Raw genomic sequence first — 13,452 nt, 5'->3', positions numbered from 1 at the left:
CAAGAGTAACTCATGAGAGCACTTGTCCTTTTCATGTCATTTTACAAGCAAGGAAACCTCACTTCTCCAGTGGACAGACACTGACAGACTATCATACACTGGCTCTTTGCCCAATTGCTCTCAGTCTTGAAGAAAATAGACTAAAATTGTTTTGTAATAAAGAGTTTTCCTAAGTCAAGTGCAAACCAACACTGAAGTGAAAGTTGCCCCTAAATCCTGGATGTTTCCATTTGACCCTGAACTTGTGATTTTATGTTCAAGATCCTTAAAAATCTGAATGCTTACTCTCCATAACCTGATTGTACCTAATAAGGTATTCTGCCTTCTAAAATATGTGGAACGGGTGGCAGATCCTCTCTGTTGGTGACACAGAAGGCAGTGACCACCCCAAGCACAGAAAGAACCGATTTGGGGGGTAACTGAGTCTCCAAGCAGCGTCTCCAGAGCACCAAGCCACTGCTGTCCACTTAACCACATCTACTGGAAGGAAGGAACCAGCACTCCCTAATAGCTAAACTAAATTCCTGGACTCTTCATGTATTTACCTACCCAAAGGTGAAAGGTCTTATGACAAGAATTCCCATGCCCATTTCATATTCAAAAGAGACCAAAACTCTGGAATGCAGCTGAATTTGGCCTAAGCAGTGTTTGGCAGTGATCCACAATGTTCCTCTCCATATTCAATATTATTAGAGCCCCTTTAGCTAGGCACCTGGTCATACAGTATAAAAAATATGTTTTTCATTCTCATTTCATGTCTTAGATCTGCTACACACGCATGTTTTCTACAATCTGCTAGATATATACATGGGACTAAACAGTGACCATACAATATAAGCAGAAATTCTCTGAGCAATTTCTGGTGTGTATCCTTGTAAAGAAGAGTGGATGGTATGCCCTTCTTCCAGTTCTTTTCTCTTTCTTCTGGTTGGAATATGGAGCTCCATCAGGTACCTCAGACCATGAGGTGACCCTGAAGATTGGACATCTTTCACAATGAAGCAAAAAAAAAAAAAAATAGAAGAACAATAAACTAGAGAGAGTCATGGCAACCCTGGACTGATTATCTCCACATTTGTTAAAAGGGAAGAGAGGAAACAAACTACTTTGTTATAAAACATTGTTATTTGGCTTCTTTCTGTTATGTGCAGCCAAACTAATCCTCAGATATCCTGTGTAATCTAACCACTGGATTTCAATCATTTACTTACTACAATGTGGGAATTACGTGTCCATGTGGCCATGGGCAAGTTATGTAACTTCTCTAAGCCTGTTACCTCATACATAAAATAGTTACATCCAATAGGGCAGTTATTAAAATTGCATGGTATAAAGAACGTAAAGGCTTAGCATGGTGCCTGACATGTAGTGAGGGTTCAGTGAGTGATATCTAGTTTGTTATTTCTTGTCATTGCCCTTCAATCAATACTATAGCTGACTACAAAGCTGGTGATTTCCCAGTTCACCCCCATTGTCCACTCAGGACAGACCCAGCCCAGAGCTATGGAGCTGTGCTATGTCATCAGTGAGCTACCCCTTCTTTGGAGTGTACTTCTCTTTCTTTGACCTGCCTACATAATGTCAATGCAGTCTAGAACAATTTAAGCCATCAAAGTTGATACACAACTTAAAGCCAACGGTCAGGGTTTCTGACACAGTGGTTCCGAGACTCTTTGCTTCAATGTGGTCAGGTGAGAGAATCTGACTTATTCTCCATTTGGGCTAAAAGTGAATAAGGAATTTAGGTAATAAGTAGAGGCATTTTGCTTCTATTATTTTATCTTTTCCTTTCTATTATGGAAAATTTCAAACATATACAAAAGTAGAGGAAAATATTTAATGGACCCCTTGATACCTGCAGCTCAGCATCAATGATTACCAAATTGTGGCCAATCTGGTTTTATATGTATAAACCCCTGCTTCCCCGCCCCACCCAATGGGGCTAGGATCAAAGCCAGGGCCTTCCACATGCTAGCCAAGCACTCTACCACTGAGATGTACCCTCAGCCCTCCCTAATTACTTTTAAACAAATTGCAGACTTCATATCATTTCATCATTAAACATCTCAATTTGGGGGAAATAACTATCAGATTAAATCGATACTAGAAGCAGAAGAAGATACATTCCAGCTGCTTGCTGGGAAACTTCAGCTAGCCCCAGTTCCTTTTCATCAGCCCATCAGAGGAACCGCATACCTTTTCATTTACCCATTCCCAATAGAAAAGATGCCTCATCCATTCAGCTTCCTAGTCTCCACAAAACTCTCCTTTTCAAGCACTAATTATAATCTTAGGCCTTCCTGCCTAAGAAGTCTGGAAATCAGCATGGGATTAAGGTTTTCCAGAATAGGAGAAATTTATGGAATTTTAAAATAAGAAGACTGTGGTGTAAAGGATAGAGTATCCCTTTCAATATGCAGATAAGAAAATTGAGACATAAAAGTGGAAAAAAATTGAAATTGTGAAAGCATTTGAGCTTTCTAAAATGCAAATCCAATTATGGGACACAGCTGCTTAAAACCATTTAAGGACTCATTGCCCTCAGTCTAAGGTACTTAACATAACCCTTTAGGACCTAACCAAATCCTTTAGGACCAGCAACTTCCCCCTGGAGACTCAGCCCTCACCACTTCTTGGCCTAACCTCAGTCTCTAAGTCCAGACACAGGACTTCTCTAACCCCCTTGCTGGGTTGAGCCCCGCCTGCCCTCTGCATCAACAGCACTTCCCCCCAGGAACCACCAAAGTTCTCAACCAGGTTGGATATATTTCCATGAGGTCCCATAGAACACTGTCCATCTTTTAAAGTAGAACTTATAACACTCTGCCCCCAAATTACCTGTTCACTTGTACAACTTGCCACACCACACGGCAAGCTCCATGATGGCAGGACCATGTTTGGTCCCCCATGCCTGACATGGTGCACACGACATCTGAGGAAGACTGGGCGAATATATGAACAACACTGCTACCGGGAAGAATCAGGGAAGGACCTTTGGGAAAGGGCCCTATATAGTGCTTAGCCCCCAGTGAAGGTCAGCCATTGCATTTATTGCTGATCAAGACAACAGAAATACGTATAGGGAACTGTTTTTCCTGACAAGTTCAAGTCAAATGTCTCAGCACTCCATGACAGTGCATAATCTGAATTCTCCCGATTCAGCTGTCATGGACTGCTATTTCCTATTCTACTAGATTGCAGAAGACAGATTTGTAGCCTTTTGAAATCATTTTAGTTTGAAAATTTCTTTACCTAAGAAGGAGATTTATACCCTCCAGACCATTTTTTTCTGAAAGACATATGGATCCCTACTTTAAAAGAATATTTTCTTTAGGCTGCATATTGTTTATGAATGACAGGAGAGGGCTTTCATCTAGGCTTCTAAAATCGCTATGCCTCTGTGGCACAGACTTGGGGAAACCTAAGTTGGTGGAAAATAAGAAATTTCCAAACGGAGGTAGAAGCTTGAAAAATTATAGAAAATGAAACATCCAAGTCATAGTGAATATGTTTTAAACTAATTAGAGCAGAGATGATGATGGCATTGCTTTCCTATCACTTTTAAAGCTTTGGTTGAAAACTGAACAGCATGGTGGGTTCAGTACCCAATTCCAGAAGGATTTACTGTTACCAAAGGGACAGTTCCCTTACCCTTATTTCCAATGCAAGTTTCAATGGGAAGCAATCTGGTAAGAGGAGAAAAATAGCAAACAACTAATTCAGTAAAATTTAAGTAAACACAACCAAATCTACTAGATCTTTCTCACTGTAGTGGTTAAAAACATGGTTTTGCCAGGAATAGTGGTGCATGCCTGTAATCCCAGTGGCTCAGGAAGCTGAGGCAGGAGGATCACAAGTTCAAAATCAGCTTCAGCAAAAAGTGAGGCACTAAGCAACTCAGTGAGACCCTGTCTCTAAACAAAATACAAAATAGGGCCCGGGGAATGTGGCTATGTGGTCAGTGCCCCTGAGCTCAATCTCTGATACCAAAACAGATTTGAGACAGATTTGAGTTTCTAGTCTGAAGGTCTAAACTTGGGAAAAATATATATAAATAGATAATTAAGCCTTATTTTCTCCATGAATTGCTTTTACTCCACCCATCAGCAGTACATATTAAAGTAGCTAGGGCCAGGTGCAGTTTCACACGCATATAATCTCAGTGGCTTGGGAGGCTGAGGCAGAAGGATCAAGAGTTCCAAGCCAGCCTCAACAACTTAGCAAGGGGTTAAGCAACTCAGTGAGACCTTGTATCTAAATAAAATACATAAAAGGGCTGAGGATGTGGCTCAGTGGTTGAGTACCCTGGGTTCAATCCCCAATATATATTTAAAAAAAAAAAAAGTAACTAGGGCTGGTGTCTAGTCTGTTTTGTTTGTGTTTCTATAACAAAATAACTGCAGCTAGATACTTTACAAAGTAAACAAGTTGTTTTTTTTTTTTTTTTTTGGCTCATGATTCTGGTGGATGGAAGGACCCAACAGCATGGCCCGCTAGCTGCAACCCAACAAAGCAGAAAAGTAGAAAGGGAGCCAGACATGCATAGAAAGGGCATGAATGTGAGCAAAGAAACAAGGCCCAAGAAGGGGTCATACTTCCTCTTTTTAATAACTCCCTCTCTCAGGTATTAATCCACACTTATGACCCCCTCCTACAAAACAGCATTAATTCATGCATGAGCTTCAAGACTCTATGACCTAATTCCTCCCACTAGGCTTCACCTCTTAAAAGTTCTACCACCTGAACACTGTCATACCAGGGACCAAGTTTTTCTAGCCCATGAACCTTTGGGGGACAAACCATGTCCAAATATAGCAGTAGGTGTAGTGTACACTTATTCTTCTATCAACCAAGAGCAGCACTTCCTGTTTCTGGGAAAGTCTCCTCCTCTGTGGCTGCAGTGGGAGCTGTCATGGCCCAGGGGTGGCACCTGAGACCAAGCTAGCTCAACCACGGCATTTTCATGGAACTTTTCCTTGTAAACCACAGACAGTAAGTCTGAGTATTTCCCTAGTGCAAGTGGGAGTCGCTCTCCCTGACATTCGGAGATAAGAGATCTGAGAGAATGGTACTGCCTAGAGAAAGATGTAAGGAGAGGAAGAAAGGGAGGTGGAGAGCACGTTTACAGTCTAGGAACATAGGAAGCCCACTGCCCCTGACCTTTTTCACAGTTACAAGATCTCCTTCTATGATGCAGTTAATTTACACTGCTTCTCATCGGGAGCCAAAGGAAGCCACCTAACACAGCCCAAGGCCTGCATCCTCCCTCCATGCCCCGAAGTTATTATTTGCTCACATAATTAAATTGTCACTCCCACCCCTACTTCCCAATTACACATTAGGATGCCTAAATAAAAGCTTACAAATTAAAAATTTGGTAAAAATAGGGCAGTGGTTGTGGCTGTAGAGTACTTGCCTAGCACATGTGAGGGACTGGGTTCGATCCTCAGCACCACATAAAATAAATAAAATAAAGGTCCATCGACAACTAAAAAAAAGTTTTAGAAAATTTTAGTGAAAATAGTAAGCTTTTTGCCATCACTTAGAATCCTTATCCATTGAACTAAACTTGTTTTATGTTTTAGGCTATCATTGACATCATACTCTATGGCCCACAAAGAATTTTCACAAAGCATAGCACTGTCCAGTGGAAATATAATGCAAGCTACAAATGTAAACCATGAATGTCATTTTTAAATTTCCAGTGGCCACATTAAAAAAATATAAATGAAACAAGTGAATAAATTTTTACAATACATTTATTTAACTGAATTAGTATAATGCATTGCTATTTCAGTGTCTAATCAAGATTTTTTTCATATTGTGTATTTTAAATTTTTTGTATGTTTTATGTTTAAAGTACATCTCAATTCTTTTTTAACTTTTTTGTAGCAGTAGATGAACAGGATGCCTTTATTTTATTTGTTTATTTTTATGTGGTGCTGAGGACCGAACCCAATGCCTCACGCATGCTTGGCAAGTGCTCTGCTGCTTCCCAAGGCCAGCCTAGTACATCTCAATTTTGACCAGCCACATTTCAAATGTTCAGTAACCACTTAAAGCTACTATATTACCCAGAACAGCTATCAAACATTTCAATCTTTACAACACCTCTAAGAAAACTGAAGCTTTTGTAATTATATATGAGAAAACTGAAACTCAGAGAAATAAGTAATTTTTCATACTCAACACCTAATTAGTACAAAGTCTAGGCTTAAACTTCAGCCTTTGACCTCCACATTTTATGTTCTTTACCTCACTGTGCTGTCTGTACAACAGGAATGATATTTAACATGGTCCTGAAATACAACCAGATAAAGCAAATAAATGATGATATGGCCTCACCCATAAAATAAGAAGGTTGGACAAGATAGGTGGTCTACAGATCCAAGGATTGTACCTTATGATTGATCACTCGGGTCATAGAACCTGCTAATGGGACAGAGTTTAACATAAATAATATCTAAACTCACACCTCTCTAGGATTCATGAATGGCATTATGGCACCAGTAATAGATAGATGCATTCCCTCCACCACACATTCTTCTCTAACAAGTTATTGTTTTGTTCACAACACACACACACACACACGCACACACACACACCCATGGCTCCTGGCTCTCTTGGCTCTTTTTATTTCATAAATGACTAGAAGAATAGGCATATCTTTTACCAAAGTACTTGGCCTTCTGTCCATGGTTTCTGAAGCAGCTTCAGACCATAAAGGTGAAGAGTGACTCTGTTATGATGATGGGACACTTTAGGCCTCAAGGCAAACTCACTCTCTTTGACCTCACGCCCTCCTTTCACTGGCTCTTTTTTCTTCCCAAGGCAAGCCATAAAAACCAGAATTCTCTTCCCCAAGGCAGGTCACAGAAAATTAAAAAAAAAAAAAAAATCTCTCATCTTCTCTCACTTTTTGTCTTGGAGCTCTCCATGAGGAAATTCTCTGACCTACCTTCATAATAGGCCTGAAATAGGTCATAAGATCCTCATTTCAGATAAGGGCCTGCTCCATAACCAGGAATATTGCACACAGGCCAAGAAGAATCCGCACAGACAGACCTTGCTGGTTTCCCCACGCGGGTTATCAGCAGGTCTATCATATTCTTATCTAATCACATTTCTACACATTGTTCATGTTTCGATCGTGCTTATACCATGGAGTCTCCATAAAAATCCAAACGGCCAGGGTTTGTAGAATTCTGGGTAACTGAACACACGGAAGCTTACAGTGAACAAGAACGCATCCATGTCCCTGGAAGCCAGCACACCCCAAATCCGTGGGAATGGAAGCCTGCATCTCAGACCCTCTCAGAAGACCCCCTGTCTATCTCTTCATCTGGCTTTTTATACATTTCCTTTAAAATATTCTTTATAATAAACCAGTAAGTGAGTTTCCCTGAGTTCTGTGAGCTGCTCTAGCAAATTGACCAGTCCTAAAGAGGCAGTTATGAGAACCCCAATTTATAGTTAGGTAGTCAGAAGTCCAGAGGCCTGGACTTATGACTGGTACCTGAAGTGAGAGACCATAACCTGATGCTACCTCCAAGTAAATCGTGTCAGAATTGAATTGCCAACTGCTCTCTGCTGCAAAATTGATTGCTTGCTTATTGGTGGGAGAATCCCCCCCACACACACACATTCTGATATCATGGAGGCAATCTGTGCATAGAATAGAACAGGATATAATAGGGAAAACTGAGTTTGTTTTTCCTCAGTATCTTCAGACCTACCAAAATTCCTATTGGAAGACCTAGCCTCCAATGTGATGGTATATGGAGATGGGGCCTTTGAGAGGTATTAGGGTTTAAATGAGCTCATTACAGTAGGGCCCCCATGATAGAATCAGTGTTCTTAGAAGAAGTAGAGAACTAGGCATGGTGGCACATGCCTGTAATCCTCAGGAGGCTGAGGCAAGAGGATCACAAGTTCAAAGCTAGTCTCAGCAACTTAGTGAGGCTCTAAGTAACTTAATGAGACACTGACTCATAATATAAGTACATGTATAAAAAATAAAATTAAATAAAAAGAGCTGGGGATGTACCTCAGTGATTAAGGGCCCATAATTTTTTTTTTTTAGAGAGAGAGAATTTTTTTAATATTTATTTTTCAGTTTTCGGTGGACACAACATCTTTAGTTTATGTGGTACTGAGGATCGAACCCAGTGCCCAATGCATGCCAGGCAAGTGCATTACCGCTTGAGCCATATCCCCAGCCCCCTAGGTACAGAGAGAGAGAGAGAAAGAGAGAGAGAGAGAGAGAGAGAGAGAGAGAGAGAGAGAGAGAGAGAAAGTAGGAGAAAAAGGAGACTATCTGGGAATATTAGGAAGGAGAAGGCAAGGAGGGGATCTGAGATGTCAGATACTTAATCTGTTAGTATATTGATCTTCCTATTCTCCAAAATAATGGGAAATCAATGTCCATTGTTTAAGCCCCTCAGTCCTTCATATTTTGTTATAGCAGCTTGAGCTGACTAAGACAGAGAAGAAGAGCTATTGTACCAGTTCCAAACCCAGACCTAAGAGCCCTGGGGATATCTGTGGTTCTCTTGGCCCTTCTTCCTTCTCCAAAAGAATAAGGCCAAGCTGGCCTGTGCCATGAAGGACCACATGGAGGAGTTGGTCCTAACCTCTCAGCTGATGCCAGACATATGAGGGAGCCCACTGGCAACAGCTGAGCTTGGCCCAGGTCAGAACCACCCAGAAGAATTTACCTAAATTACTGCCAGCAGAAATGTGAGCTGAATAAATATATGTTGTCTCAAGCCACTAAGTTTTGGGGTGGCTTACTATACAGCAAAACCTAATCAGCAGACATCCATGTTTCAGGGTTTCTACCATGAAGATCAAGACATTCAACTGTGATAGTCAAGCCAAAGTGACTCCATTTTGTAAAACAACCATGCCAAATAGAAAGCTCATGACTGGGGCAAGTTGTTCTTTTCCTTTTGCTATAGGAAATCTTAAGAACATGGAACTACCTAATGGGGCATTGTTTCTGTAACTAGAGTAATGGGGCTCTGTTTCTGTAACTGGGGTGACTGGGCTAATTGTGATTGGCTAAGTGTCCCTCCTCCTGACATCACTCTCCTACTTCTGTAACCTGGCTTGCTTGCATTGGCTAGACCCTGGAACGTCCCTTTTGTGGTTTTCAGGCTTATAAGGCGCGCCCTTGCAATTGTTTGGGGCTGATCAGGGGAACAGCTTTATGTTCTGGTCAGTCACCACCAGTGTGCTTCAACAAAGGCTTGATTTGATTATACGTGAATGGTCTGGAAGTCAATTTATGAAACCCTGGGACGTTTCTTTAACTATAACAAAACAAAACAAAAAAAAAGCTATTTGAAAAGAAAGAAAGAAAAAATGAAGAAGAGAGGGGCCGGAGAGAAGGAGGGAAGAAAGGGGCAGCAGAGAGAGAAAGGAAGGAAATTAGAAAGAAAAAGAGAGAAACAGAAATGTAGACTAGAGTCAAATCCAGGCTCCACTACCCCATAGCTGTGTTAGTCAAGTTATGCAAAACTTATCAGAGTTCTCTACCACCTACCTCACCAGCTGTTTTTTGAATTAAAGGTGATTATATCTATACTAACCGGTTAAGTATCTGACATCTCAAATCCCCTCCTCGCCTTTTCCTTCCTAACATTCCCAGCAGTTCCTACATTTTTATGACTTAGCTTTATCCTCCTCAAGTACACAGTGCTATTGTTTACTTCTTATTCTTAATTTACTCTCATTTCCTTTCCCAGGTAGAACAAGCCAAGTGACTCAAAACCCATTTATTTATGCTGTTAAGTACCTTGGGATGGTTGTAGCATGGTTCAGTCCAAGGACTACAACTTCAGAACCAGGAAGCCAGTGGTGTAACTCTCAGTGCAAGACTGAGTGCAGGCCTGAGAACCTGCAGTCAGGAGTGAGCTTCTGGAATGTCCTGGAGCCCAAAGGCTGCAGTGCTGACGTCCAAGGGCAGGGAAAAGAGGAGTGTGTCCCAGTTCCAAGAGAGAGAGACCTCAAATCCTCTATCAATTTTTTTTCCAAGTTGGGACTTCAGCCGATTTGGATGGTGCCTGGCTACATTAAGGCAGGTCTTTCTTACTCAGTCCACTGACTGAAATGACAATCTCCTCTGGAAACACCCTCATAGACACCCAAAAATAATGCTTTACCAGTTCTCCAGGTATTCCTCAATCCAGTCAAGTTGACACCATCACAGAGATGAAAGATCTTTACACTGAAAAGAAATTGAAGAAGATACAAATAAATGGAAATATTATCCTGTATTCACGGACTGGAAGAATTAATATTGTTAAACTGTCCACACTATCCAATGTAATTTACAGACTCAATGTGATCCTATCAAAATACCAATGTCATTCTTCATAGAAAAAAAATCATGAAATTTATATGAAACACAGAAGATACCAAATAACTAAAACAATCTTGAACAAAAGGAACAAAGCTGGAAGCATCACTCTACTTGACTTCAAAATGCACTCAAGGCTACAGTAACTTAAACAACACGGCACTGACATAAAAACAGACACAGAAACTAAAAGAACAGACTAGAGAGCCCAGAAATAAATACATTTGAAGCCAACTGATTTTCAACAAAGATGCCAAGAACACTCAATGGAGAAAGATATCTTCCATATACAAAAGTCAAGGATTAAAGAGTTAAGTTTAAAACCCCAAACTATGAAACTACTAGAAGAAAATATGGGGGAAAGCTCCATGACATTGGTCTGGGCAATGATTTTTTTTTTAATTTAATGTCAAAATGCCTGGAAACAAAAACAAAAATAGACAAATCAGACTTCATCAAACTAAACAGCTTCTGTACAGCAAAGAAAACAATTAACAAGGTGAAGAGACAACCTACAGTATAATAGAAAATATCTGTAAACTAACACATTTGACAAAGGGTTAATACACAAAATATATAAGGAATGCAAACAACTCGATAGTAAAACAAGTAGCCCCGTTTAAAAATGGGCCAAAGACCAGGAGAGGTACTATGCAAAAGAATACATACAAATGACCAACAGGTAGATGAAATGCAAATTGGGAAATGCAAATTGAAATCAATGAGATATCATCCCACCCCAGTTAGAATGGCTATTATCAAAAATACAAGCTGTCTTGTCTTTTTGTAGAGGAAAGGGAACGCTTACATACTGTTTATAGGAGATGGTAAGTTAATATAACTACTATGGAAAGTCGTATGGAGGTTGCTCAAAAACTTTAAAATGTAGCTACCACATCATTCAGCAATCTTACTACCAAGCATATAGCTGCACTCCCATGTTTTATGAAGCATTATTCACAATAGTAATGACACAGAATCAACCTATGTGTTCATCAGAAGATAAATGAATAAAGAGAATGTGATGCATATACACCATGGAATATGATTTAGCTATTAAAAAAAGACAGAAATCTTGTTATTGAGGATAAGATGGATGAAGATGGAGGACTTTTGGTTAAGTGAAATGAGCTAGGCATAGAAAAACAAAAGCCACAATTGAGCCCATAGAAGTAGAGACATAGCATGGTAGTTAGCAAGGCTGGGATGGGGCCATTAGGAAACATTAGTCATAGAATACATCACCACAGATAGGAAGAATGAGTTCCATTGGACAGTGTGGAAACTATAGTTCATGAGGATATATTCTATTCTTGAAAAACTGCACAGAGTAGATGTCAAGTGTTCTCACCACAAAACAATAATTATGTGGTAATAATTACACACTTGTTAATTAGCTAGATTTAACTATTCCACAATATCTATGTACTTCACAACATCACATTACACACAACAAATGCATACAATTTTGTCTGTCAATTTTTCAAAACAATCTAAAGGGATTGGGCATGTAATTCAGTGGTAGAGCACTTGCTTAGCATGCACAAGGCCCAGGCTCCTCCTCAACCCCCACAAAAAAAAAAAAAAATTTAAATGCATTTGTGGCAAAGTCATTATTTAAGTTTATTTAAATGTTTAACTCTGTTTAATTGATCAGGCTGAAAAGTGAACAAACACATTTAAAATTTTTGAATCAATACTCTGAAACAATATAGCTTTTAGAAGTATAAAATAATACCTTCATGACATTGAGGCAAACAAAAATTTGTTAAACTGAACCCAAAAAGCAATTATCAAGATGCAAAAATTAATAAGATATTCTATATTATAAAATTTTGTGGGCTAGGGGTGTAGCTCAGTGGTAAAGTACATGTTTAGCATGCACAAGGCCCTGGATTCAATCCTCATTTCCCAGCCCCCAATTTTTTTTTCAACAAAAGATATAAATTTATAAGAAAATAAAAATACAAGGCACCCTGTGGAGAGATTTTTTTCAATACATATATTCAAAGGATTCATATCCAAAAAATATAAATCATTTTTTAAAACCTACAAATAAGTAAGAAAATGCAAACAATTTAATAGAAAAATTGGCAAAAATCATAATCAGGTCTTTCACAAAAGACTATACACAAATGGCAAATAAGCTTATATTATGACAAAGAGCTTAACTTCTTCATCATCATGGAAATTCACATTAAAACCACAGTGATATACTGTTCCATAACAACAAAAATGCCTATAATTTAAAAGATTAACAGCATCAAATGTTGATATAAATGTGAGACAACTAGACATCTCATATATTGCTGACAGGAATAAAACTTGGTACAACCACTTTGTAAAACTATTTGTTAGTATCCACTAAAGCTTAATACGCATAAACCCTGTGACTTAATAATTTCACCCTTTGGTATATAACCAGCAGAAATATATTTATGTGTGCACCAAAAGACATATATGAGAATGCCCATAGCAGTGCTCTTCATAACAGACTAAAACTTGAAATTATCCATATATCTGTCAAAAGAAAAATACATATTCACTCAATGGAATACTCTGGAGGAATGAGAATAATGGACTACAACTACTCCACATCATTGTGGAAGCTCACAAAAAGTTGAGCAAAAGAAACTAGAGCAAAAGATCAGATGCTGAAGGATTTCATTCACATAAAATTAAAAACAGAAGCTGGGGTTGTGGTTCAGTGGTAGAACACACACACACACACACACACACACACACACACACACAATTTAAAAACAGCAAAACTAGTCTTCAGTGTAAGACCTCAGATTAGTAGTTAGTACAGGTGAGAGGGAGAGGGGTAGCAGAAACAGCTTCTGGGTTGCTTCATGTCCTGACACTTGATCTGAATGTCAAGTACACAAGTGGATTCACTTTATAAAAATTCATCAACTGTACACTTAGAAGTTGTGTGTACTTTTCTATATATTTAATTTTAACGTTTGCTAAAAATTCAGTATTCTTTGGGCCTAAACATATCACAAATCATTATGAAAAGTTCTGAAGCCAAAGCAGTTCATCTTCCGAGAAGACTCTAAATGTGTTTCTTTTATATGCTATAT

General features: G+C 39.2%; 1 protein-coding gene across 8 annotated transcripts in view; it reads right to left on the bottom strand.

Moving 5' to 3' along the window:
- Dnajc6 (DnaJ heat shock protein family (Hsp40) member C6) overlaps positions 1–13,452 on the bottom strand; it is a 160,118-nt gene that overhangs the window by 111,793 nt on the left and 34,873 nt on the right. For 4 of the 8 annotated variants that reach the window (XM_078026427.1, XM_078026426.1, XM_078026425.1 and 1 more), the window contains exon 2: positions 10,167–10,231. The exons of 2 other annotated variants lie outside the window; for them this stretch is intronic. Coding sequence is in view for 2 of the 6 variants with exons in the window: in XM_078026423.1 (XP_077882549.1) it covers positions 9,800–9,818 (19 nt within the window). In the remaining 4 variants the exon portion in view is untranslated. Of the gene's footprint in view, positions 1–9,799; positions 10,232–13,452 lie in introns of all 8 variants that reach the window. 2 more of the 8 variants (XM_078026423.1, XM_078026422.1) reach the window with 1 other exon arrangement.

Source organism: Ictidomys tridecemlineatus, chromosome 11 (assembly GCF_052094955.1).
Source record: "Ictidomys tridecemlineatus isolate mIctTri1 chromosome 11, mIctTri1.hap1, whole genome shotgun sequence".
Taxonomy (NCBI): domain Eukaryota; kingdom Metazoa; phylum Chordata; class Mammalia; order Rodentia; family Sciuridae; genus Ictidomys; species Ictidomys tridecemlineatus.
This window is presented reverse-complemented; position numbering and strand designations above follow the sequence as displayed.